The sequence below is a fragment of the Nymphaea colorata genome, chromosome 4 (genome assembly GCF_008831285.2).
Source record: "Nymphaea colorata isolate Beijing-Zhang1983 chromosome 4, ASM883128v2, whole genome shotgun sequence".
Classification (NCBI taxonomy): Eukaryota; Viridiplantae; Streptophyta; class Magnoliopsida; order Nymphaeales; family Nymphaeaceae; genus Nymphaea; species Nymphaea colorata.
The window spans coordinates 19882295-19909617 of record NC_045141.1 but is presented as its reverse complement, the minus strand read 5'-3'; the positions used below and the strand labels follow the sequence as shown (position 1 = coordinate 19909617).

The 27323-nt window shown below is 37.6% G+C and overlaps 2 protein-coding genes across 7 annotated transcripts; both read left to right on the top strand.

The window, feature by feature from the left end:
* LOC116253381 (uncharacterized) lies at positions 1-3645 on the top strand. Of its 2 annotated transcripts, XM_031628175.2 has the most exons (6): positions 71-204; positions 2198-2329; positions 2586-2697; positions 2912-3001; positions 3106-3204; positions 3328-3645. In XM_031628175.2, exons 2-6 carry the CDS (start codon positions 2265-2267, stop codon positions 3436-3438), a joined length of 477 nt encoding a protein of 158 aa, XP_031484035.1. In that variant the 5' UTR covers positions 71-204; positions 2198-2264; the 3' UTR covers positions 3439-3645. The 2 variants fall into 2 exon arrangements, with proteins under 2 accessions (XP_031484034.1, XP_031484035.1); XM_031628174.2 differs by lacking the exon at positions 2198-2329 and having other exon boundaries at positions 1-204.
* Positions 3646-4643: 998 nt separating this feature from the next.
* LOC116252835 (actin-related protein 9) lies at positions 4644-27220 on the top strand. 5 transcript variants are annotated; one of them, XM_031627403.2, is made up of 21 exons: positions 4644-4779; positions 4860-4932; positions 5244-5374; positions 5463-5522; positions 5616-5681; positions 7831-7933; positions 9265-9470; positions 9712-9832; positions 10181-10245; positions 12017-12106; positions 12290-12340; positions 18563-18694; positions 18812-18901; positions 20366-20436; positions 20510-20706; positions 20782-20825; positions 20905-20954; positions 21999-22044; positions 24797-24847; positions 26330-26478; positions 26973-27220. In XM_031627403.2, the coding sequence occupies exons 1-20, from the start codon at positions 4777-4779 to the stop codon at positions 26471-26473; spliced, it is 1794 nt and encodes a 597-aa protein (XP_031483263.1). In that variant the 5' UTR covers positions 4644-4776; the 3' UTR covers positions 26474-26478; positions 26973-27220. The 5 variants fall into 5 exon arrangements, with proteins under 5 accessions (XP_031483263.1, XP_031483261.1, XP_031483264.1 ...); XM_031627401.2 differs by having other exon boundaries at positions 7822-7933; positions 9268-9470; XM_031627404.2 differs by having other exon boundaries at positions 7822-7933; positions 12017-12064.
* The last annotated feature ends 103 nt before the right edge of the window (positions 27221-27323 follow it).

Sequence of the window (27323 nt, the reverse complement as noted above, 5' to 3'; positions counted from 1 at the left end):
TTGAAAAATGGCCCCCATTTAGCGGGAACGAGTCTCTCTCTCTCTCTCTCTCTCTCTCTCTCTCCATCTCTCTGTGTCTCTGTTTGGCGTTTGCTGAGGGATTCTGCTGCACCCTCGGAGCCAGAGGCGACGCGAAATGGGTTTCGTTTCTTGCCTTGGGAGGCTTCTCTTCTCCTCTGTTTTCATCCTCTCGGCATGGCAGAAGTAAGGCCTCTCTCTCTCTCTCTCTTTCTCGCGAGCGCGCGGGCGCCTTGGACGTTCATTATTCTCTGAGAAGACAGAAGATGAGCTGCCATTTCTTTCTCTTTATTTGCTCGTACACGCTTGTTGTTTTCCCGTTTTTTGGCGGGTTGTAAAGCTTTCGTTTCTTCGGTCATCATCATGCTTTTTCTGGCCCTTTTTTCTGTAGTTTTTGGGTCATTTTTTTTCATTCCTTTTGGATGCGAATGCTTCTTTATACGGCTAGCTTCATCCTTTATTCGGAGTTATGTGTATGCATTGCCCATTTTTGGATGCTTGTTTTCCGTTTTTTTTTTCCCTATTACATGCAAAAGTCGGTGTTATCTTTCTCCTGAATTTGTCCATCGCGTTTGAGGGCTTGAGAACAATACACCTCATGAGACAGCTATGTAGGAAATCTTTGCGTGAGAAACTCAAAATATTCTTGGGCAGCGGACTTTGATGAACATGGTTGCACTATAAAAACTGGAATTCGTTGTGGTATTACTGTTATGTTTACACTTCCTCGCACCTTCCCTGATGCAATTGAATTGTTGATAATTAAAAGCCTTGGGTAGGAAGCATTGGCTATTGCAACTCCTTTCCACAACGAAAAACTACTACTATGCTCTAGATAATAGTGATTTATCTGTCAGCTTTATTTGCTGGAAAATGCAAGTTACTCTTGGAGAAAGGAGAAAAGCACGTATACTTATTTAGTTCTTTTGCTAAATTGAAATGCCTCTGTCTTTTTTAGTGTTACTGTATCCAATAAAGACAGTTTAAGCTGCTTGTGCAAATGAACACTGGCTGCTTACTAGACATCTTAGGAGGAAGGCATTTTTTGCTCCCTGTTGTGAACACAATAAATGATTCACAAGATTCCTGCAAAGATGAACTTTTATGTGGTGGAGTTAATTGATTGTCAAGTGTGTGAATAGGAAATAGCAGGACACAAAAATAGTCAAAGGGATAAGGTTGTCTGCTGGCTGTTGAAATAATGGAAGCCTCACTGATTGCTCTGTATTTACCAAATCTTGGTACTCAGTGTTCACCTTAGTTGGTGTATCCACATGCTTGCTATTCACAGTTCTCCTGGCTCAAGTCATCTATGAGCAATTCAGCCTCAAAATATCTCCTCTTTGATTATGTAGTCTAGTCTACATGCAAACAATACCTGTTGAAAATTTAGTAATAAGAAGGAAATATAGTTGACCTTTTCATATTTTTTGAAAGTTCAAAATGGCGTTTTAGGTAAACATAGTAAGTGCCTGAGATAATTTATGGGTTTGCTTGAAATAAACCTAAATCAAGCTTGAACACTGGGTTCTCGTTTGGATCCAAAAAGGCCTACTTGTGTCCTCATTCCTACTGTCAGTCTGTAGGGTAAGTAGAATTTAACTGTTAAATTAACTAAGTGCGTTAGATTTATTTGAGTGCTGAAGTTAAACTACTCAATAAGAATGCCTTCACCAATAGTAACATAACTTTTGGACATTTGCCGCGTCACAGATATTTGATAGTTCCTATATTTTTGTGACTCTCTAGTTCCCGTCCTGTTTTTCATTATCCCAAAGTATGAATAAAATATTTTCTTCCCTCAAAAAAGAGTAGAAAGATCTGGATTGAACATGTTTTAAGTTATTAAATGCTTTAGTTGATGACAACAGTTGTTCATCAGAAGTGCGTAAGTTTTATTGTGCAAATTATCAGTATCAGTTAGATAATTGCAGCTTGACAAATAAAGGCTGTCAAACATCTGGCCTATACATATTTTTTGTCTTTTGCTTTTATGTTGGCTCAAAATGGATCGGAGGTAAAGTTATAAGCTAATTGCAGTTGGGACTTATTATTTCTTATTCAAGTCAAGTAGTCTCTAAATGTTATCAACTCTAGAATGCGTAGATGGGTGCTTATTTTTAGCTATAAAGTCAACTATCAGAATTTTGCTATTCATGTGCTTTATTTCTAATTGTAGTCCCATCCACTGAACTGATTTTATATGTCCGATGTGGAGCCAACATCAACTATGGTAGTGCTTATGCATGACACTTGACAGCAACTTTTTACTGCTCAAGCAAATGGAGGCTCAAGGACATTGGTCTTGGGGGTATTACCACAAATTTGGGCTCATGTAGTGTTTGTGTTTGCATGTGTTTGTGTGTGTCTCTCTCACTCTCTCTCTCCCTCCCTCTCTCTCTATAGATATATATAAAGACACACACAAACACATTTTCTACAATGTCTTCAGCGATTGGATTAATCATGCTTGTGTTCCTGTATCTAAATGCCAAAAAAGGAAAAAAGCAAATTTATGAGAAGTTGGACACATGCATAAACCATGTTCACTTATTTCTTTGTTTTAGGTTGACTGAATTTGGGGTTAATGGTGGAGCCCTTGCACAAGCTTTTGAACCCAAGTTGAACTTGCTTACGAGCTACTTTGCTACTAGTCTAGGGGTTGTGCCAGAAATTCAAGTGAGAATCTCTCTGTCTTTCTCTCTCTCCCTCTCATGTAAACAGTTTTGGAAAATTACAGCCTGACATGATAGTGCTTCTCAGAGAAGTGCGCACTGTGCATTCCTGCACTACCAAGTGGGAATGTATATTCTGCACCTAGGCTTCTGCAATATCAAATCAACATACTTAGTTTCCCATGCATACTGGTTACACTCTCAAACGTTTTTGACAGATCAAGTATCTAGTAGCTGCTTGCATTGCTTTGAAGGGGGTTGGAGGCATTCTCTTCATTTTTGGGAGTTCTTTTGGAGCATATCTTCTGGTCTGTAAGAGTGCTCCTGATACTAGATTCTCTGCTTACTCATGTTTGACTTGCTGAATTCTGTCACTTATGCATTGCCGTAACCTTGTTTTTCCCTGGTGCAGCTTCTTTATTTAATATTTTCGATGCCTATTCTGCATGACTTCTTCAATTATGATTCGTCTGATCCAGAATTCGTTCCAATCCTCATGCAGTTTTTGCAGGTAATTAGTGTTGTGTTTTGTGTTCTACATAGTATGATCAGCATGTCTGTATCCGGAGATTGAAAGCCGCTTAGATTACTTCTGTTTGTCCAAACTAAATGCTTCTTTTTTGTATTTCAACAGAATCTGGCACTTTTTGGAGCACTATTTTTCTTCTTAGGAATGAAGAGTACACATCCTAAGAAACAGAAGCAGCATCACAAGAAGAATGCTTCCAAGGCAAAGACAACATAAGCATGAACCTTTGTGTTAATTTTTTCCCCTCTACAGCTACGACCGTATGCTGTTATCCAAGCCTACCGATGTATGACGTGTTTCCTTAGGCTACTTCAGGATTTTGTGGGGAAAAAAATCTATCTTCTTGTTGATTTAGTGACTTGTAATGACAGGCAACTGCCAACTGCATTTTTTCTTATGAATGGTCTCAGAAATTGGATTTCATTTGTTTTCATCCAATGCAAGTTGACTCGGATAAATCGTGAGGTCAGAGGGTTTCTTCATGCTTCCTCGCTAGCGAGAGAGAGAGGGAGAATGGGGAAGAGGATTGGATGCAACACCCTGTCTCTTAAGCCACATCAAGTACCCCTCAACCCAATATCAACATCTTTTAATGCCATCAGAATAGCCGTGACCTTATGAATCGCATAGTGGACACACTCATTACTCGCTACCCAGCCTGACCAGTTTCATTTGCCTATTGTTTGGCTCTTCACTTGACAGAGAGAGAGAGTAGTAGTAGTACCTACAAAAATAAAATACTTGCCCGTCTTGTATGTGCCCATGCAAAAAGGAGAATTACATTTTACAAACTAACCATAAGAGTGATAAACATCCGTGTTGTATATACTCACTACTTGATCGCCTTTTCTTTCCGGTTTGGACTTGGTTATCAATAATGTGAACGTCCAGGCTACGAGTTTTTCGTGCACACTTACTGGTAGCTGGGCGCATGATCTACGCAGAGCTGTCTAACATATAAATAATTTGAAAAAAACATCCTTAAAATCGTACACCACATAATGAGGAGGTTTTTGTGAGTGCCAAGTTGCAAGTTTGAATTCCACTATTTTGCAGCCTCATCTTTTTCAGAGCGTCCTCCTCTTAAAATTTAGTGGTCAGTACCTTGGAAAGTTCTTTCAAAGAAAAAGGGGAAAAATTATATATATATATAATTTGAAGAATCGTCATTTTAATTAATTATACATTTCTATTTATCATTTCAAACAATGATATTTCATTGCTTGAATCGATTTTGAAACCAATTTTGAGAACGATAGATTGCATTAACAAATCATGTGTGTCTCGAAGCAGCTTAAAGTAGAAAGATGATAGGAAATGGGGAGGGAGGCTTCCGCCTTGACTACCCAGTACATGCTATTGATCCGAAACATGGTTTGGATCGGACTGCGGCCAAGCCGGAGGTCCAACCCATTTTGCACCGTCGCTGCGTTTGGCCGCGAAACTAAAGAGCAGCGAAATTGAGTGAGTACGCCTGCTTTGCTTTCCCTCCCATCTCTTCGCCAACGGCGGGCTTCACGACCTCAGTCTTCCCACAATTGCTAACTCCGCCACATGGTTCGTGTGTTTTTCTCCAATCGCCAAATGGAGATGGCTCTCTTTTTCTTCCTTCGCTAAATTATTGTGCTTTTTTGCAGGACTATCTCAAAACCGTAGTGCCTTCACAGCTTTTGGCCGAGAGAGGCTCCAATCTCGTCGTTATCAACCCAGGTAAAGAAACCCTAACTGGGAAATCTGCCCTAGATTTCAGTGTGTCGATCGGGCTATCGATTACTTGTACCGGTAATCGGTTTTCCTGTGGTTCGAGCGGTGTTAAAGACGATCGGATTACGTGGTTAGAGCATAATCATTGTTGATCAGTTATGAAACCTTAGGTATATACTTGTATGGGATTGCTGATGGTGAAGTTGGAAGCGAGAACCAGGATTGCTTGTGAAGTTGAAGTGGCATATCATGACAGTTCCGAGAACCGTTGTATTTTGTAAGTGAAATGGGAAATAAAGTTTGTTCTCCTTCTCCAGGATCGGCAAATGTTAGGATAGGTCTTGCACACCAAAATGCTCCTTTTAGCATTCCTCATTGCATTGCTCGACATATACGTAGTTCGGACTCTGAAGGGAGTCAGGGGCCACAGTTAACCATCAAAGATCAGGTCAAGACGGGTCTTTCCCTGTCTATGTTTTCCTCTTCCGAAACAAAGAGATTGTTAGTTATCTAACTTTTCTTCATATAATTGGCAGATGCTTGTCTGTCCAGCAACTCCATCGCAATGTGCTGAGCGTGAAAAGGCGTATGATGCCGTAAGTATCTCTTTGTTGGGATTTGCTTATTGGGGATTACGTTTCTAAATTCTTGTTGTATATGGTACTTATCGTTTTTTAGTTTTATTTTAGGTTGCATCTTTATTGAAGATTCCATTTCTGGATGAAGAAAATGCGAACAGTTCATCTCATCGCAAGGTATCGGATGCTCCCTAATCTTTAGTAATGTCGTTAAAATGGTTTCTCTTAGATATTTAAAGACTCCACTTGTAACTGAAGACTCATATGTAAAACTCCTTTAAATGGATTTGCTCTTTCTGACGAAGTCTTTTCCGCAACTTTTGTAAAATGATGACTACGGCTTCTTTTTGTGGGCTATATGGTAAGACCTAGACAGGGGTGTGGGAAAGCGTTCTTTATATGGCACTTTCTGAATATTTGTGTATTGAAGTTTGGGATGGAATATTAGGCTGCTTAGGGAGCTGAATTAGTTGTGTATCTGGATGGCGTTTACTTGTTGAATGGAAGCAGTAGAAAATTATATTTGAGTTGCAGGATTAAGTAGCTCGAGCAGGAAGCTGGAATGTTAAAGAAAAAAACTGTGTGAATAATTTAAAAGTTTAGAAAAAATTTAGAAATTAATATAACTAAAAAATTATTATTATTATCTTTTTGGCTTCATGCCTGGATTCATTCATTTAGTAGTCTACCTATCAATGTGGGTGTAAAACCTTCGAGGTTACTTGGAACACAATCCATAAAAGGCCAGTATACTGCTTTGCAGTCAGCGGATATACTGTAGTATATTCATGGGATTAATTCTCTTTGCAGTCCGTGGGGACTACTCATGTCTATTCCGCATTCCAGATGTTGTAAAACATAGAAACTAAAAAGTGACCAAGAACCGATATTCTCCTCATCATGATGAATGCCGTGGTTCCGCAAGGTGTTGTGCTTGTGCTTGGGAACTTAATTAGACCTACATACACCTTTTAGTTGCTTAGAATTAGACCGAACAATGTCATGATTAGGCATAAATTCTGAAAGAAAAAAGAGTATTTCCTGGTGAGTTATTCTATATGTGCGGTGAAGTCTCTAAGATCAGATATGTGAAGAACCTTTTCTTTGTTCTGTCATTTCTGCGCTTCTATCATGACTTTCTCTGACGAGGCATAAGAAGGTAATAAAAAAAGCATTCTTTATTGGGGCCTACTTAAGTCTTTACTTGTGGAGCAAGCATAAAGATGACTCCTTTGTCTCAACTGCAGATACAGTTGCTGGTTATATCAACTTTGAGATAACTGCCTTTTTTAAGAAACAAATGATGGTCAGGAAAACATATAATTTGCCTTTACTTGTTAGTTGTGTCATGAATCTCTGCAATTTTGTGGTTAGACAGGATGCATAGCTTATAGGAGGAAATTTATCTCTACTGAGACCAAGAATCATATTGTAGAATGTGCAACAAAATGTCTCAAGTCTAGAATAATCAGGCTTCACTTTGAAATGTTTTTAACATAAACATATTGTGGAAAAAGGGTGGAGTGGATGGCATATTGGTATTTCTATTGAGTATGAAAGAAATATGGAACTATTGGGAAAGATATGAGACGAAGGAAAATATGTGCTGTTTGAGTATCATGGTGTCTGGCAACTTCATTCTACTATGAAATTTGAAGAGAAGGCTGTTAGCACAATAGATCATGGATTTAAGAAACTCATGCAGTCAGATAACCTTTATTCTCTTCCTGAATGTGAGAATAAAAAAAAAAATATTGGTTTAAGATTGATGCTTTACATAGACATGAAATACAGCAAAACTGACAATTTTTGAAATATTCCAAAAAGTAGTCACATATTTATGCAGAAAAATCATTCACGAGAATACATAATAATGGAATCCGTGAAGTAAAATTAATTGGTAAATCTCTGAATTATTTTAGTATGATGGTAAACTAAATAGTTACTAGTTATGAATCTTTAAACCCTGCTGCTCATATGGGAAATATTACTTATCCAGTTGTCCTTTGTTATTAGCATCTCCTTTTTTTTCTTATGCATTATGCATCTCTTCAGATAATGTTATTTGAACAAGTTGGTCAAAATGTTTTGTCATTGGTTCATGTACGCACAAAATTTTTATCAAATTTTATTTTTTCTAAGGCAACCTGGTCTGGTAATCTTTATGGGATTTTTTATCTTCACCTATAGACTATGGACCTTTGAACTATCAGTGATCTTTTCTCTTCCTGAATTTGTATTCTTGTTCGGGAAATTTCCCTTTATGTTCAAATATTAGACCAGTTTTAAATGACTGTCAGATGTTGTCTTATTGAAGTTTATGCAGGTCAATCATATTGATGGATACCATCCGCAAAACAGTAAAACTGATACCCCCTTTTCTTGGACAAACGTGACTGAAAAAAATCCAAGTTTTACCTTGCCAGTAGGTGATTACTTGAACATTATTATTCTGTTCCTTCTTTGTTTTCTGGTCTTGCAAAACATGGTTGGCATCGAGTAAATTCATTTGACAAGTGTTTTGCACTATGTATTCCAGGTGCTGGGTCGCAAACTAAATGCCTAGGCTGAGGCACCTAGGTGCCTCAAACCATTTTTTCCCAATTTCAATACTTTTTTTTTGTTGGTTTGTTCTATCTTCTAGTATATATTTTAAAGCAGAGAATTTCAAATCCCTCATTTTCCCTATTTTCTTCTTCATTCTCTTTTTCCCTATGCTTTTGTCAAAATAGGACCTCCTAGGCCCTTGATGAGGCCTTTTCAGGTTCCTGCCTAGTCCACGTGGCACTTATAAGTTCTAACTACAGTGGTCTTACTTCTTGTCCTGTGGAGGTAATTTTCTAGTTTATGGGGTACGTCTTCATGGTTGATCTAGTTCTATTAGAGGCCTTGACTATTTTATCTTGTCATACACTCTTACACTGGTTTACACTCATTTCTAATCAAACTCAGTGTTAGTAAAAGAGTACTTGGCTTCCAAAGCATGAAGCACCGGTTCTTTATATTTTATTTTCCTTTGTAGTTTTATTTTCTATAATAAAGTATGAAAATAATGGTTTTACAAGATAACAACCAATCATCATGGTGTCTACTTCTGAACTGCTTAAATAATCTCCTCAAGGCAATGCTGATTTTATGAAGAGCATAAAATTTTGTGTTTCTAGTTAGACGTGCCAGTGTCCTCCCCTCAACTACGTATGCATGTAGTTGTACAAGCTATGAACATACCAACGTCTTAAACTTGTACTTGTTCTAGTTCAATCTTCATGTGGAGGTGTCAATGGATTGGATATAGCTAGTACCCTATCCAACTATTTGGGTATTGCTTGATTTGACTCTGCTTGGGATTGAGATTCAAAAATTAAAGAAAAAAAATAAATACTGTACCTGAATTTTTACCTGTAGTTGGACACGGGTGTCCGTGAAAATTGGATATCTATTGGACTTGATAAGGAAAACCCGATACAAAATCTGCAGCTGATTACTAATTGGGTGTGATCTTTCCTTTTTAATCCAACTACTGGAATTCGAACACACATTGAATATCAGTTAATATCTAAATCATATCCCTACTTTCATGTTATTGTGCTAGTGAAAGCAATTTGCTCAAGGATAGGCTTATTGATGACCTTAAGCATCAGTACTAAGTTAACTGTGCTTCCTTTTACTTTACGTGCATTTTCTTACTTTTGCAATCTGTTCCACTTCCTATCTACCTTCTGTCATGAACACATGCTAAAGTTTATTTACCTTTCTGCAGAAGATTCTGAAAATAAAGATGCCAAAGAAAATGTGTCGGATGAACGGGATTTAGTGGAAAGTGGGAAAAGAATGAGTGAGTACAGTTATAGAGAGTTCATTTGTGGTGAGGAGGCACTGAAAATTGCTCCAACCGATCCATATTGCTTGTGCCGCCCTATCCGCCGAGGTCATTTTAATGTCTCTCAGTATTACTCCTCCCAACAGGTATACCAAGAGTCAAGATGTCTTTTGCTCATTTGGACCTTTCAGCCTGTTTAACTTAAATAATCAACAAAATGTACTCCGTTTATGTAGCCATCATTGTATGCTTGGTTACCTATGAAACACATATTAATAATGTTCACTCTGCCAAGCATCTGCATCCAACATCAAGACTGAAATACTTTTCTATATTTTTATTGTCTTTCTGAGGTCTTATTTGGCTTTTATTGGATTGACATTATAGGTTGCTGAAGATCTTTTTACCATTTGGGATTGGGTACTAAATGAAAAGTTGCAAATTTGTTCTGCCAGTAGAAGCTTGTATTCTGCCATCCTTGTTGTGCCAGAAACATTTGATAGCCGTGGTATTTGTTATGCTTCTCTTTTTTTTTCCATCCTTTATATTTTTGTCGTATCTTTTCAGGTAAAATTGAGGTCCTTTTGTTGCTCGTTTTTGACAAGTCATGATGAACCTTATTAAATGTACTATGCTATTTCCTTTTACTGAACATTCTGTAGGAAGTAAGCAAAGAGCAAATTCTGGTCATCGTATGTCAGGATCTTTTGTTCTTATTGAAGAAATAACACCTAGAGAAAATATGTTCTTGTAATTTTTTCACTGGTTTTATATTGTTTCTCAAATTTCAGTTGATTTATTTTTTTATTTAATTTATTTCTTACAAAACTTTCTGATGCAACTTTTGCTGAGGTAGAAATTAAGGAGATGCTGACCATCGTCTTGCGAGACCTAAAGTTTGGGTCGGCTGTGATACACCAGGTGATTTGATTAATCTTTAGCATAAAACTAGGATATTGTTTTTGAAATTCTTTTTCTTTTGAAAGCATGTAGGAAGACTAAGATGGTCATATTTGTGGTGTTATCCCGATATTTGCGCAGGTAAAATTGTTAATAAAGAGAGCAATTTTCACATCTTTTTGCTTTGGGAATTGCACTATGTTTACATTTCTAAGTTCTTGTTTCCTTCTTAATGATTCTAGAATCCTTATTCCAATTTAACCCAAGGTTGTGGTACAATCAAGCGAAATTGTCTCTGTAGTGTAATTTACCTGATAATCAGCCTCATGCTTATGTGATTGTTAAAATCTTATTTCCTTGCTTAGTTGCGACAGTATTATGATCATGCTCGAAAGAGGATATGCTTTCTTGAAACACTATGACTTTGTAGAAAATACTAATTAAATAAAAATATAATTTTATGGAATCTTAGTAGACTAAAATAACACCAATGCATTAGTTAGTTTAGGGTTGAAGATCTCTTTGAAAGTGGAAGTTCACTAGGCTCATCTTTCCTGAGGTTGAAATTGTTAAAGGAATTTTCTCTTGCTTGTCCAAGTACTTGAGTGTTGAGATTCCTTGACATTTGAAAACCTCTTCTCACCAAGTGCACTTGGTTGAGATGACTATGCTGCAAATTACAAGTCTTCTACCCAAACTGTAGAAGAAGAATCAGAACGAGCCTATAAGAGAAGAGTTGTCTTGCCTTTTTGCTGTTTCTCATATATGGTTCTTTATCTTTGAAATACAGATGCTTTTCTGTCCCTGAGATATTTTTCTCTAGTAGATATTGAATATGGACTGGAAACACCAATAAGTAGTTCAATTGTATTCTCTCTCTGTCCACCAATTAGAGGTTATTGAGCATCTTCCTACCACAGTTCAATTTACTGCAAAAATGAATTTTATCTAATTAAGTCATGTAGGCCTATGTACGCAAAACTTTATGCTCCAAATTTTATGAGAGAACTCATTTTCTGCCAATGGATAAGCTTCTCTCTATCTCTCTCTCTCTCTCTCTCTTTCTCCTAATCAAGGAAGAAATGTCTCCAACCAAGTAAGAGGTTATTCAGTGTGTTCATACTTCATACCACAGTTCAACTTTACTGCAAAAAATTCATCATTTATCTAATTAAGTAATTAGGCCTATATACTCAAAACCTTGTGCTCCAAATTTTATGAGAGAAGTCTCTTTTTCTGTGGAATGGATAAGCTTTTCCTAAATGATTACTTGTTAGATATTAAAACCTCTGCTGGGTTCAGAAACTCCAGTGGCAAAGGAAAGACCAATGAAAGCTCTGTCCTTCTTGTTAGGCAGTTGACTTCTTGAGACCTTGAAGTTAAAGGAGGTCTATCGTTTGATGCCTCTGGGAATGTCTTTTGTATATCTGCTAGGGATCTACCTAACCTCATCTTACCAGTCAGAAAAAGAGAAAAAACCAAAAAATGCTTTTTTTTTGCCGTTTATCCTTGTCTGTTTTAATTTTCATAATTTAAGTTTACGGAAGAAAAAGTAAGAAAGATCTGTTAAATGCTCCTTCCTGATGGGATTGTTGACTTGTATCATGTAAACGAAGTTAGTGATCAGGCTAGTATCTCTTCATGTGAGTAATCAATTGTATCTTGATCCAATCATGTCTCCTAGGACATATCTTCTTTGTTTTCTTGTCATTGTTTGAGTTGATTAATGCACATGGCTACATTATTTGAAGTCAAAATTGAGCTTATAAACAGTTTTCAATCCCTACAACAGGAAGGTCTTGCTGCTGCCTTTGGAAATGGACTTTCTACTGCTTGTATTGTAAGTTTGGGTGCTCAAGTTACATCAATTATCTGCATTGAGGTATAAAAAAAATAGCGGTCTCTCCGAAATAGTTCTATTGCTCCTTTGAGCTTTTGTTTTCTTCTAGCTGCTGATAACAGCTTTTTTTGCACGTGTTTACATGTTAAATTGTTTTCTTTTTCAATCAACAAAAAAGTGCAATGGTAAAAAATGACTCACAACTTTTTTGGTTGTGGTGATCAGGATGGAGTGGCTTTGCCTACTTCGTGTGTGACACTTCCTTTTGGTGGAGAGGTATGAAGTTATGAACCTATTGCATTGCTTCTGGTTAACATATGGTTATCATTATCCCTCTTTGCCTTTCCTGTCAGTTTATCTTTATCGATAAATCCAAGCGTCCCATTATGTTATCTTATGCATGAGGAGAAAGTGAGTGGAAAGAATGGAGGATTCTTCTCTGAGTAGAACACCAAATACTGCTACTTCTAGGCATCCCCTTAATCTATTTAGGGGAGTACTTGTTCCACCATCCAGTTCATCATTGATGAGTTGTATCCAAGGATGTGACTGTATTGGACTTGGGTTGATTCTGATCCTATTTAATTGGTTCTGTTGCAGCCATGAGGTTTGGAGATGGTAGGTTGTGAGATGTGGAGAGGGAGAGAGAGTGAGAGTAGCAGCCGTAAGACTTGAGAAAGAAAAACTTCATTATTCACTAACCCTAATCTCCATTATAAAGAAATAAAAAAAATATTAAAGAGATCTTGTAACTCTTTAATATTACAAAGAGCCACCTAGAAACATAAACTCTTCTGATTCAACACTCCCCCTCAAGCTGGAGCATACATATTAAACATGCTCAGTTTGTCACAACATCTAGAAAAATCACCAATAGGGAGAGCTTTGGTGGAGATATCTGCAGCTTGATCTTCTGAAGGAACATGAATAGTGGCAATGGTTCCTCCTTGAACGAGATCCCGAATGTAATGGCAGTCCACTTCAATATGTTTAGTTCTCTCATGGAAAACTGGATTGTTTGCAATGTATGTGGCTGCTTGATTGTCACAATACATCTTCATGGGAAGCAAAATCGACACACTTAGGCTAGATAGCATGGATCTAGCCCAAGTTAGTTTTGCTGCAGTTTGAGTCATAGCTTTGTATTCGGATTCTGCACTAGATCTTGATACCACACTTTGTTTTTTGTTTTTCCACGATATAAGGTTGCCTCCCACAAATACACAGAATCATGTGGTAGATTTCCTGTCTTTGACTGAACCAGCATAGTCAGCATCACTATAGGCTTCCACTTTTAGGGTCTTGTTTTTTGTGAACAAAAGGCGTTTGCCAGGAGACGATTTCAGATATTTGACCACCATCAAAGCAACATCCCAATGAACTTTCCTGGGGTTTTCCATAAATTGACTTACCTTCCCCACTGCAAAGCTAATGTCTGGTCTTATCACAGCAACATAGAGATTCAATAAGGTATCTATATGATCGAGAATCCACTAATTCTGTTTGGTGATCATGAAGATGTATGCATGAATTCATAGGTAGATTAGTCGATTTAGCTCCTAGCATCCCGGTGTCCTGCAATAAATCAAGAACATACTTCCATTGAGAGAGAATGACACCATCTCTATTTCGAGCAACCTCTATTCCCAAGAAATACCATAGTGGACCAAGATCTTTCATCACAAAATGTTTTTGAAGAAACAACTTTGCATTAGCAATTTCTTGATCGGAGTCACCTGGGAGGATAATATCATCAACATAAACCACTAGAACGATGATACCCCAGGAAGTCTTTTTGATAAACAGAGAATGATCAAGAGGAGATCTCGCAAAGCCACACTTTGAGACTACCTCGGAGAACTTGTGAAACCACGCATGAAGAATCTGCTTGAGTCTATAAATAGCTTTCTTCAATTTGCACATTTTTCCACTCTCCCTGTCGTTCAAACTCTGGTGGTTGTTGCATATAGACAGTCTCATCGAGATCACCGTACAAAAAGGCGTTTTTGATATCAAGCTGATACATGTATCAGTCATGGTGTACAGCCACATAAATAATAATAAGACGAATAGTTCTCAACCGAGCAACCAAAGAGAAGGTCTCAAAGAAATCCACTCCGTAGGTCTACGTGTAGCCCTTAGCAACCAACCGAGCTTTGTATCGTTCCATAGACCCATCATAATCATATTTCACTATGAATAGTGAATACCCACTTAGAGCCAACAATGTTACAATCAGGAGGAGGATCAACAAGTTCCCAAGTGCCTCGCTGTCGGCTGAACTAATGCATCCATCTCATCTTGCATAGTCTGTCTCCATTGGGTATCTAATAAAGCATGCTGGTGACACGTAGGAACCGTATGAGTAATAAGAGCTTGAATAAACTGTTGCATACTTTTACCAACACCGTCAGTAGACACAAAATGTGATATAGAATGCAGAGTACATTGTCGCTTGCCTTTGCGAATGCAGAGTACATTGTCGCTTGCCTCCTGAGAAGCGCTTGCGCTTGGTGAAGGATCATGAGAGGGGTCCTGTCGATGTGTGTAGATCAGCGGAGGATCACGAAACTTGGACACTACAGTCGAAGATTCTTTAGAAGGAGATTCAAAAGGAAATGACTCCAAAGGAATGAGAGGAATAGGTAGTGGGTCTGGCGACGGTAACATCTCAGTAGAGATAGGAGAGGAGCTATAATAAGGTTTAGACTCAAAAAATGTGACATCCGCACTGATATACTCCTTTTGAGTCAAATGATCAAAGCATTTGTAGCCTTTATGGTTTTTGGAGTAGCCTATAAAGATACACTTAATGGCTTGGGCACCCAATTTATCACGTGTGAGTCCAAATATGTGAACAAAGCATGTGCAACCAAATATTTTGGGAGCCACAAAAAACAATGGTTGTTGTGGGTTCACAAGTTTAATGAGAACCTTGTTGTCAATGGAGGAGGATGGTAAACGATTGGTCAAGTAACAGGCAGTGAGGATGACATCTCCCCAAAAGTATGCAGGTAAATTATTATGAAGCATTAGGGAACAAGCCATATTTAAAAGTTGGCGATGTTTTAGCTCAGCTACGCCATTTTGTTGGGAGGTATGGGGACAGGTAAACTGATGAGAAATGTCATTATCGGAGTAAAACTTCATTAAGGTAGATGCCTTGAACTCAAGAGCGTTATCAGTGCGAATGCTTTTAACAAGAATACCAAACTGGGTGCGGGTGCGGGTGCCGGTGCGGCACATCTCAAAAAATTTAGGTGCGGTGGTGCGGCGAGAGTATTTATTATTATTATTAATTTATAATAATAATAACATATATATAATATATATGATAAAAAATTATCTATAAATCACAAAATTATTAAATAACAAGATCAAAATTGCAATTTGCTAATCATGAAATCATTATCAAGCATCAATTCAACATATAACAAGAAATATACTCTAGTTTTGAGTTCACAGAATCACAGTTCATACAGTCATACTTCATAATTCATACATCAATACATATTACATCATCAATCAAAGTTGTGTTCCAGTTCCACTTTCAAAGAAACCATGCATAACTGAAACCAGGAGAAGAAGACCAATGATGACCCTGCATTAACAATTTAAGTTATCTAACACATATATGTTTCTCACTTCACAGAAGCCAAAGTAGCCATCAAGCAAGTGCCGATTTTCATTAACACATTTTAAGAGCTAACGAACATTATTGCTGCAAAGTGTGTGGGCTTCATGTAGTAGAAGCTTATGATTTGTGAAAAGGGATGCATACAATAATTAATAGAATAACCAAGTCTGAAAAAATAAAACCAGACTTCAGATGATCGAATGAATTGCCACTGATATTGGACGATTACAAAATGAAACAGAAAAAGAGGGACGAAGAAGGAGGAAAGAGGGTTGACGAAGAAGACGAAACATGAGAAGAGAAAATAAGGGGAAAAAAAGAAAAACAAATGGTTAGATCCAGTGTTATACGTATCGTTTACAAAATACGATACGATACACCCTCTGTATCGTAAATGAGGGTGTATCGTGCCCGTATCGTACGATACAGGCTGATTTCAAAAAAAGGGGCTCAATTATGAAAACCCACCCCTTCTTCATTTTTAACCTAGAGATCGTACCGCCTTGGAGGGAAATCATCAATTTTCACCATGAAATCATCTATTAAACCATGGATTTGTGCGTGGGTGGTTGATTCCCATTAGGAGGAAAGGTTTTTTTTTATCATGAAGATGAAAAAGAAGAAGATGGAGATGAAGATGAAAGTGAATATGATGAAGATTATAAATCTATGGTTATGAAATTATGATATAAATTATGTAATTGTTGACTTGTGCTTTCTAGATTGATATTGTTATGAATTTTGATGTTTACGAATGATGAACCGTAACTTTATAGCAATAATAAGTCTATTATTCTGTAAAACATGTTTTTGTGAAGAACATATTATTCTTGATTTTTACTGATTTTTTAATTAATTTTTCGAATTTTTTTCTTTTTCTTTTTTATTTATTTAAAAAAAAAACAATACAGTTACAATACGTTACGATATTTTACGATACGGTGTATCTTAGAGCCATACCGATACGGCTTACGATACGCTTTTTACAACATTGGTTAGATCATTCCGGCAAAAAGCATAAATGAAAATGGTGGCGGGAGAAAAATTTGGTATAAACCCTTGAAACGTAGCTCAAACCTGAACCTATGGCACATAGGTACGGGTACGGGTGCCGGTACGGTGGTTCGGCCTATTTTCAAAAAACTTGGGTACAGGGGTATTTATATATATATATATATATATATATATATATATATATATATATATATATATATATATATATACATATAACATAAAATAAGAATTCAAAGAAAATAGCGCATTCATGATTCAAAATTTATAGTTTCTAAAGAAGAAACTATTGAAAAAAATATGAAAACACAGCTTTGTATGTGTTTCCTGAGTGTAAATGGTGTAAAGAACAAAACTGAAATCATAAATTTTGGATAAGAAAGGACTCAGTCAACTTTGATCGAGTCTTAAATTGGACGGATACAGTCCTGGGTACGTTGACCGTACCCGGTACTGTTTGACCGGTACCCAAGAGGTACCCAGGACAGTACCAATACCAGCACCAGTGTCGTACCTGGCCAGTACGGGTACGCTGCCTTTACAGCAGTACCCATGTGACAAAGACCTGAACTAATTTGATGTTGTCGGTGGAGGTAGAGATCGGAGAAAGCAGCAGATGCCGGTCGCACGGAGAGAATGCTGCCGGTGGAAGAGATGATCGCAGGAGAGAGAGAGAGAGAGCGGCGGCAAAGGGGTGAGGTCTCGAGTTGTGCCCTATCGATTTTGTTAAAAATAAAAACAAAAAAAAACCCCAAAATTGGTCCGAAATAAACCGACTCACTTTTGACCGCACCCGACTCGCGTTTGATGCGAGTCGGGTGCGTGTCGAAAAATGACAATTTTAGTCGGATGCGAGTCGGGTGCGCGTCTAAAAATGACAATTTTAGTCGGGTGCGGCTGACCGCACCCGACTCACGTTTGACATTGCTGGGTGCAAATCTGGGTCGCACTTGTGTCGCGTCAACGCGGGTGCAGCTTCAAAACAGGCGCACCGCGCACCCTGGTGACTTAGATGGAAATTTGCATCTGCTGAAAGCCTTAAACTCCAACCTTCTGTTGAACTCCATACTGCCGCTCAAGATCCTTCATCTGCCCCCATTTCACAGCTCTGATGGATCTCAGAAAACCTTACAATTGCCCTAGTGAGCTTTCTAAATCCTCTATTTTGCTTGTTTCCAACCTCCCCTCTCTGTCCTACAAGCTCTCTGCATTTTCCGATCTTGTCTTCAACCTCATCGACCCCAATTGTAAGGTTTGGATCTTATAGAAAATATAATCATCTTTGCTGGCCATTGCAGTTGTGGCCTTACTGCAACAACTGGCACCACCATGCCTCAGCATGGTGGAAGCAGTGCCATCAGCTGATAGGTCTATCTTCATGGAGTGTCATAGGCTGACTTGTCTATCTTTGTGGAGTGCCATAAGCCTAGTGCCACAAGCCTACAGGTCTATATGAACTGATGCTTACTGATACTGAGAACATTGGTACCTATGTAAGGTCACCTAGGCTGGTATTCTTAGGCCTTAGATGGAAAAAAAGGTTTTGAAAACTCCTTTTCTCTTCTACTTTTCCCTTTCTTTCTTCTTGTCAACCTCCTTTAATCATAAACCAAATGGTATAGTCAAGATTGTGAACTGGTTTTTGCTATTGATCTCAGTTTAGATGAATTGTTGATATTAGACTAGATAAATATCTTCTGTAGTATATACTCCATTTCAAGCTATAGATAGTCCCTTCTTTCTTCTCTAGTGTATTTGTTTGGCTTGATACATTCTCTTCTTGTTTTCCTTAAATATCTCTTTCCTTCTTTTGTTCATACTTTGATGATTGATGTGATTTTTCCTTGTAGGACATATCACGATGCCTTTTTTGGATTCAACGTCATCATCAAACCTGGCCTGCAATAAATACTGACCCTTTGTCAAAACCAGCTGACATGCTTATGCTAGAGAGGCTAAAAGAATCTTATTGTAGAATTGTTGTGAGCACCTTTTGAAGCAGTTATTTTTTATCTTGTGGATATTTGAAATGGACATGTTTTAAATTCTTTCTCTTTTCAACTTTCTTTATGGATGATTTCTGGAATACTTTTGAATAGGAAGGGGAGCTTGACAGTGTGGCCCTGGTTCATTCTTTTGAGACTGGAAAGCCAGCTGAAGCTCACAAGCTGAGGTTGTTTGCTGTCAATGTACGTTTCTCTTTCTTGAAAAGTGACTTGGGAGTTGTCTTCTATGCAATATGTCATTTAATTTTTGTGCTTATTGAATTGCATGTCAGGAGGGATGTTGTTGTAAAGTGTCACCTTTTCTGTGTTAAGGCGGTAATTTACTCCTTACACTATACACTTTCATGCAACATTATTGTCGATGTTTTGTTATTTCTTTTCTCTTGTCATTTGTCCCACCCCTATGCAGTCCTTCATAAGGAAGTTCTCAATATTCTTTTTCCGAATTTGCTTGAGTTGTGCAACAAGAAGTCTGGGGAAGGAACATTTTGACTCTGAGGTCCCTTAAGTGATACCTGTGGTTGGTTCACACACACACACACACACACACATACACACACACACACACACACACATGTGTGTGTGTGTGTGTATACACGGTTGTGTTTCCGTACTCAAATTTTTTGAAAGTTCTCTGCGCCCAAACCCATAATGGCACCCATACCTATACCTATGTGACATAACCAGTCACCTGAGATGGAGAACAACATTGTCTACCTGTGGCTGTTGTCCATGCACAAACAGATGAAGAAGGTCAAACTTGATTCCTCCTTAGATTTTTGTTTCCTCTTTAGACTTTAACTTTTACCTTTCATTGTTTTAGTAAATTATTTTAATTTATTCCTAAAATGTTAGCAGTCAAGGTTGGCCAAAGTCCAACTTTGGATAACTCTAGCCATGAGCATTAACTACATCTAACAAGAAATTGACTGCCTGGAGGGAGTCCAAACCTGAACCAATGTCTGGCCATGTCGACATGGGCACAGTGCCTCTGCCTATGTGACATGGACATGAAATTTGACAGAACCTGTACAGGGACAGGAAGTGACACAAAGATTTGATGTTTTTAAGGTTTATAGTTCTAATATATGTTCTCAATCATGAAAGACAATAGAACCTAAGGGGATGTTTGTTGCTGGGTGAAATTTTGTCTGTACTTTCTTGAGTGAAATTTTTAGACTCTGCACAAGTTGCCATCACATGCAGAAAAAAACTTCAGGGTAAATTTCTCCTTTTTATAAGGATATTTGTATGTCCTTTATTTTCAGTTGGAGCTTTGTGCTCCAAGTACTTTTCTTGAGAAATTATTAATGTTATACAACATGAAATGTCATAAAATGTTTCGCCCTGAAAAGTTTCATGCTATTAAACACCTTCCAAGTGTGATAAAATTTTTAACAAGTATCCAAGAATCAGCTTCTGGTGTTTAACAAAGTCCAGAGGTAATCCAGCAATTCATGTGAGCGCTTTAATTGTCATGTTCACTGTGCCATATGTGATGCTACATGTGGACCATAAACCTAAAAAATGAGAAATTAGCACAATCGCTGTGTATTATCTTTTCATACTTTTGTGATGGAATATTTGTAATGTAGTGTGGGCGATAATTCTTAATCAGGATTTTTACACAATAATTTTTGAACATAGGTGCCTCCTATGGGCCTTTTTTGTCCTTCACTTTTAGTTCCAGATGAACATCCACCTCCTCCACGTCCTTGGTAAGTTAAATGCAAGTCCTTCTTTCCTAGGTCTCTTTTAAAGAAAGAACATGATTGCAATCTACTTGTTTAGGTTTCATGATTATGAGGATATGCTAGAAGATACACTTCATTCAGAATTTCCCAGGAGGTCTGATTTGCCCGATGCTTTTCTCCTTGGTGGTAATGGACTTAACATGTGGGATAGCTACCCTGTTGCCACTTCCCGGCTTAAGAGGGAAGACAACCTAGGACTTGCTGAAGCTATAACGAGTAGCATTATGTCAACAGGTAAGGTGCGTCATGTCTTTATTTATTACCAACTATATCATGGGCACTTAATCATACTTGCTGCTTTAATTGCAGGGCGCATAGACCTCCAAAGAAAGCTGTTTTGTAGTTTACAGCTGGTCAGTACCCATTGAATCTAGGTGCTCTTACTTTGTGTATGTGTGGTTTATCTAGAATAACCTGTTTTTTGGGCTTCAGATTGGTGGAGTTGCATTAACTGAAGGTATTATTGGGGCAGTGGAGGAAAGGTATAACTTTATGGCCCATAAGGGCACACCTAAACCTCAAATATGACATATACTTCAATGTCCTTAAAGATGGTTTTGTGAAATCTGTTTAGACGAGTCCTTTTTTGTTTTTTTTTTAATCACCTTTGTAGGGTTGATTACAGTGGCTGAGCCACGTTGTGGCTGCTATGGGCAAAATTACCCACACCAGCCCAGAGAATTTGCTTTAATTACACATAAATACTTCATTAGTTTTCAATTTTTTGCATATGAGTGCTTAAAGTTTGAAATTTAAGTAACAGTGCCCCTACAGAGTTTTCTGGCTCCACCACTGGTTGATTATGTACATTTTACTGTGGTCCATCACTGAAGATTATTATGCTCACTGATGCTTAATAACCATCATAAAAGGTATTTGGGGCAGCTGTCACGTGCACCATTCTCCCATTGCTTTCCTTGTTCATATCTCTTGTTCTTTCCTCTATTCTACCTACCCACTTGTCTTCTAATTGTGAAATAACCTCATTAAGAATATCTTTGGAACAAGGGTCATTGACCTGGAAACACAATCTTAGGTGCAACTGTTACCATCAAATTACCCTTAAATTGGAATTTTGGCAGACAAGCTATTCATGGCTATGGCCCATCATGGCTTGTTAGCAGCTCTGGACATGCTATAAGTTACATGCTTTTCATATGCAACATAACATTTGACAGTATTTTAGTCCTAAGAAGTTATGTAACTAAGCAAGGATATATGTGCAACTTGTCATATGTTTCAGAATGGTGCATGCAGCCCTATTGTCATCCAGAGGAGTCAATGCAAGTTTTGGTCTCCCATTCCTTTTCTTTCATCTTTTTCCGCTTATTTTATGGCTTATAAATGTGTGATTTAGTACTCCAATTTTGTTGTCAGGTATAAACCAGCAATCACATGGTGTTTATAGTTACTTTTCAAAAACACTGAGCTGGTTGAAATTTTCGAGAATCAGATGTTCTATTTTATTGATGAGGACAGGATTTGTATTTACAAATTATTTTTCTCATTTTTCTTGATTTACTCAGGGTCCTGCATGCCATCCCTTCACATGAAGCTATTGACACTGTTGAAGTGAGTAAACTTTCCTATTCTGCAATTGTGACCTTTTGCTTATGTATTTATACTGTCCCATTCTCTTGATGTACATGTGTGCTTGTATACGTGTTTGTATACATGTACATATGTATGCATGCATGGATGTACGTGTGCATATTTATATCCAATTGATCAAACAGCTCAAATATGTTGCCACCTCATATGTAATTTTTTCAGAAAAGGTGAGTGACCGGTAGCATTTGATTTTACAAAGTTACTTTTGGTGTACCAGCCTGTCAGCCATCTGTTTGTATTAGTTGGATGGCGGACTTTAAGTAAAATGGGCTTTTCAAAAAATTGCCACACCAGATTCGAGATAACTTGGGTGAACAATTTTTTCTCTCAGTGAATCATCGATAGAACCACAGCTTGTTAATTGTTAATAATGTTTGTGTGTGTGTATATATATATATACTCATTGCTCTGGCACCCAGTTTTTTTCAAAATCCTGCGTCTGCATCTGCACTCACACCTACGCTCTGCATGTTTGTGTTGTAGATAGCTGTATTACAGTGGCTCTCACGGGCCTCATATTTCCTGGTTGTCATAAACTTGACCAAGCTTGCATCTTAATGCGCATATTGACTTTCTTTGTATGCGTTAAGGTCCACTTAAGTCAAATGATCTTCATAACAAATCAGTCCTTTAATCCAGTTTTTTTTTTTTTTTGAACTGTTGTTCATGTAGTTGGTTTATTTTAAACTTATATGGTAGATGCTGTATGAAGTGTAGAACCTTCAAAAAATTTGGTTGTCATGAAGATGGTGGAAATAGAATGGAAATTTTAGGTGTCGAAAGCTATTATTACAGCAAAAGGTTGATGCCACTAAGGAGGAGAAGAAAATATGACAAAATAAATATAAGTTACAGGTTTTGTTAAGCAACCTTTTTGGACATGCAATCCAACTCCGGTAAAGTAAAAGTGTACATGCTAATGCCATCATATTTGCTGTTGTACAATCTTTTCCCGTTTCAAGTCTTCAGTCCTCAACACCTGAATATGTTGCATGGAGATGAACTGACACTGGAGAAGGTGATAACTTAGGAGGTGGACATTGCTGAAAGGTTCTAGGACATAATAACAAGTCTTGACAAAGGGTAGCTGCATGTTGGAGGCCAAATTTGTATGAATATGATAGCTATTAAATTTCAGTTATTGACGAAATTTTGTTGAATTGCATAAAGATACTGAGGAGTGAGGATGAACATGTAAAGGATGAAACTACAGCTTGTGAAGGAAGATATCCAATATGTTGGGGCACAAATTGGTTTAGTTTAAATGAATAGGGTCCATATGTTAGGCATAAAGACGACATACTGCTCAACAAATTTATAATAACTATGATTGTTAAAGGATTTCAAATGTAGGTTTTGAACTATAATACAGGCTGGAATTCAAATCGAGTTTGCTGAGTATCAGATCTAAAGTTGATCAGTTTTCCACATATCTTTGGTTCAAAGCAAGAAATAGATGGAAACGTTTACTGGATGGAGCAGAAAGTAGATTAGACTAGGCAGGCTGATTAGAGGAGTAACGACTGACGGTACTTGATTCCATAGGCAGTTACATCTGTTTCATTGTCACAAATATCATTTTCGGATTGTTTTCCTCAGGTATAATACAGCAAAGCTGTTTTTCTCAAAAAAAATCTCGGCAAATTTTTAAAAAGTAAAAAAACTAGAAATGAAATGTGAAAATAAAAATCTGGTAATAAAAATGTAAAAAACGTGGAGAAAACAAAAAAACGTGAATAAAACTCGAATAAAACTTGTTTTTTCCCTTTTTTCGGCTGACTTGATTTTAATGTTTTTCTCACGTTCTTTTTCAAACAAAACGTGCTTCCTGTGAAAATGCTTCCTAACAGTTACAAACATTTTGGAACGCGAAAGAGAACCGATCACATCTGCTTGCAAGGCCAACTTGGTCCTATTTCCTAGGGATCATAGATGAGATAACCCTAGGAGGGCCACTGACTCCAATTCAAAATACTAATTTTTTTGCCGAAAGTCAGAACAATGAAGGGTGCATCTACTACTGGCACAATCCATGTATTATGGGTATCAATAATGAAGAAAGGATAATAGAGTGAGTGCATCAAGAGTTGGGTCTGAATTCTCTTATCGTAATTGAAAGACAAGGTGTTCGCTGCTTCTCACAATGAAAGAAAGATTTTCTGATTTCTATCATAATGAAAGGATGGTGACTGAACAGCTCTTAGTGAAAGGGTAGAGATCTCCTCTAGAGGGAACCAAGGAAATAGTTTTACCATGCTTAGGTCAGTTCCTTGTGTTTGAGCAGTGAAGATATCAATAATCTGGGAGTAAGGAGACTAGTGAGTGATCAAGATGAAGTGCCTGTGTAAACACAGCAGACACAGCTGTGGATACTAGTAAATAGTAAATACTACATCATTTGGTGCAACAAAACCATTTCTTTTTTTAATCGTTATCTTGGTCCTTGGTCAGGTTAGCTAGAGCCTGCCCTTTTTGCTCAATCTGGCTTTCTCCATGAGCTGTTGAGAAGTCTGAACCATATTTTCTTCCCAATTTCAGTACCATCAAAATCTTTAGGCAATCTTTAAAGTTCTTCCATTTGCTTCTGTTTCAGATTTTGGTGTAGTTTTCCAAGTGTACTATGTACAATATTGTGTTCTAAATTTTACAAACTTTGTTGTTTATTTGGGAGGGGATTCTGCCACCTGTTACTAACAATGACCAATGTGGCCAGGTTTTACCATCAAAGACACATCCACCATTCGTTCCGTGGAAAGGAGGAGCTGTAAGTTGCATTTTATCTGCATGCTACCTTTATATATTCTTGCATCTATTAATATGCCTGTGACAATGAATCCATGTTTTCATCATTTTTAGCTTGTTTTGTTTAAATAACTTCTCATTCCCATAATGGGATAACTGAACTTTTTTCCAGCAAAGTTTACATGGAGCCTACTTTAGAGTCAAAGTTCAATAGTGACACATACTTCAGTGAGAGTATGGAGTATATATCAAAAGAATGTGCCAATTTTAAGTCTTTAAAAACTATGGAATATAAAGACTGTCAACCAAATGCACAATCCAGAATTGTGATGGGATGGAATGCTTTACCTTACTGATCAATTTGGATGAGGTCCTTTATCAATTGATGCAAATCAAGTTGAAATCCCAACGTCAAAATGGACGGCATATGAGCTCTGGGGAGGTGACTTCCAACCTTTCACAAAATAAACGTTCTGAGAACCAAGCTCATGGCTTGCTTGGAATGGTTGCTCTGTGTGGATAGGCACAAAACCTTACAGTTCCCTCCCAGCTCTACTTGGAAGGAAGCAATACTCACACGTAAGCATAATAGAAAACTTTATTTACACCTAACTTCAATAGTAACCTCGTTTTGCAAACCTGTAGCACGTTACATGAAGAATTTATCTTTGAACAGTCTTCATTGTCATTTTCTGACATTCCTCAAGCCAAAGAGTCCTTTGGGTAGTTTGAAACAAAAAGCTATTCTTCATTATGTAAGAGCACAAAAATGAAGTTCCATGTCTGAGATACATGAGTTGGATAGTTCCATCTCGAGAAAAATATATTGGGCGTGGAGGTTATTATACTTTCATCTAACGTACTCAACGCATGAATTTCTTGAATGTGTTCCCACTCCTTTGTCAGGAGAAAGTACATTGACTTGAATAAACTTTAGTGCAAGTTCGAGTTGTTAGAATCATGATAATAACAAGTCCTTGAAGCAATTATCCAGCAAATACTTTGTATCCATGTTATACCAACTGTAGTAAATTTAATTAATAAACTTAAAGCTGCCCACGGAGACTTATACCCACACTGCCCACAATGAAAATTATAGATCCAAATCAATTTTTTTTCCCATTTTTGACCTTTTTCCCCTTTCTTTCCTTTTCCACCCCTACACCTGTCCCTTTCTCCCCTCCCCTGTGTTCCTTTTTGAGTACCAGCTACTTTTGCTGCTTATAACTGTAATTTGAAGCATGTGGACAATGTGCTTAAGCCGTCATTCGCGATCATTATAAAAAAATTCAATTGGGTTGATTTGCATCCTTTTATGACTCTGGAGGAACCCTGCACTAGCAGGAATTAGACTTGAAGTACCATTGGGAATAAAAGATGGACACTTATAAATGTCGATTTAAGATGCCTTGGACCTTGAGGGACGTGTTTTGTGTGTGATTTACCACATGATTTTCTTAGCAATTGTTTAACTCATATGATATATATTAAGTATACTTTGCAGATTCTCGGAGTCCTTGATTTTGGACGTGATGCATGGATACAACGTCAAGATTGGATTCAAAATGGTATCTATTTAGGAAGTGGCAGGAAGTACAAGGACTCGTTTTTGTTGCAAGCACAAACTATGTGGTACATGAATTGTTGATATAGGTTAGTAGTGATTCTCCTCTCTTCGTACACACCAGTTCTCGAACCCTTGACCTCCTAAAGCTGATCTGATGCACTTTCTCGATGCAATTTATTTTTTCGTCCGTTTCAGCCTGTGTTGTATGCTTCTGACATATAACATATTCGAACAATTTCCAAGTTTCTCTCGGTGAATTGCTGCACCTTCACTGCCTCGAGGGGCGTAAGACTAGCAGGTTATCTGTTTTATCCTGTGGACACCTACTTACGGGCCACATGGTGAGAACTGCGATATCAAGTTGAAAGTACACTACATCCCAACGCGATAGAGACAAGGGGAAAAGGGGGAGGGGGCCCTTGGTGCATTATTCCCAAAATTATGCCATTTCTTATGAAACTTATTGCCTGGGGAGTGCATGACATACCTCTCCCCTTATTTTTTAGTATGTAATGCATTTGGAATTGGTTCTGCCTGACTTGTTTTTTCTCTTATTTAATTTTTTGTGCTTTTTTGACAGGCAATCTTTCGAGAAGAAAATTATACACGTATAGAGAAATTTCTGGGCCTGAACCTTGACTTATATACCCAAGGAGCTGTTTTCTTCATCCTCCAAACCAGTTTGGTTCCAACTTCAAACAAGTTAAATCGTGAACTCATTTAACATATGAACTCTGCTTCACGATCAGCATGTATTTTTACCTTATGCATGTAATGAGATATTTATAGTGAAATTAATGAAAAAACAGTTCAACTTTGCATTGCTGATTCTGGCTGTTTTAACTGTTGCTCCTTTTGCTAATCTTTTCAGAGACATCCGATAAAATTGGAACTATTTCTCCTTTTGTCATATATCAGTTGGTATGGAGCA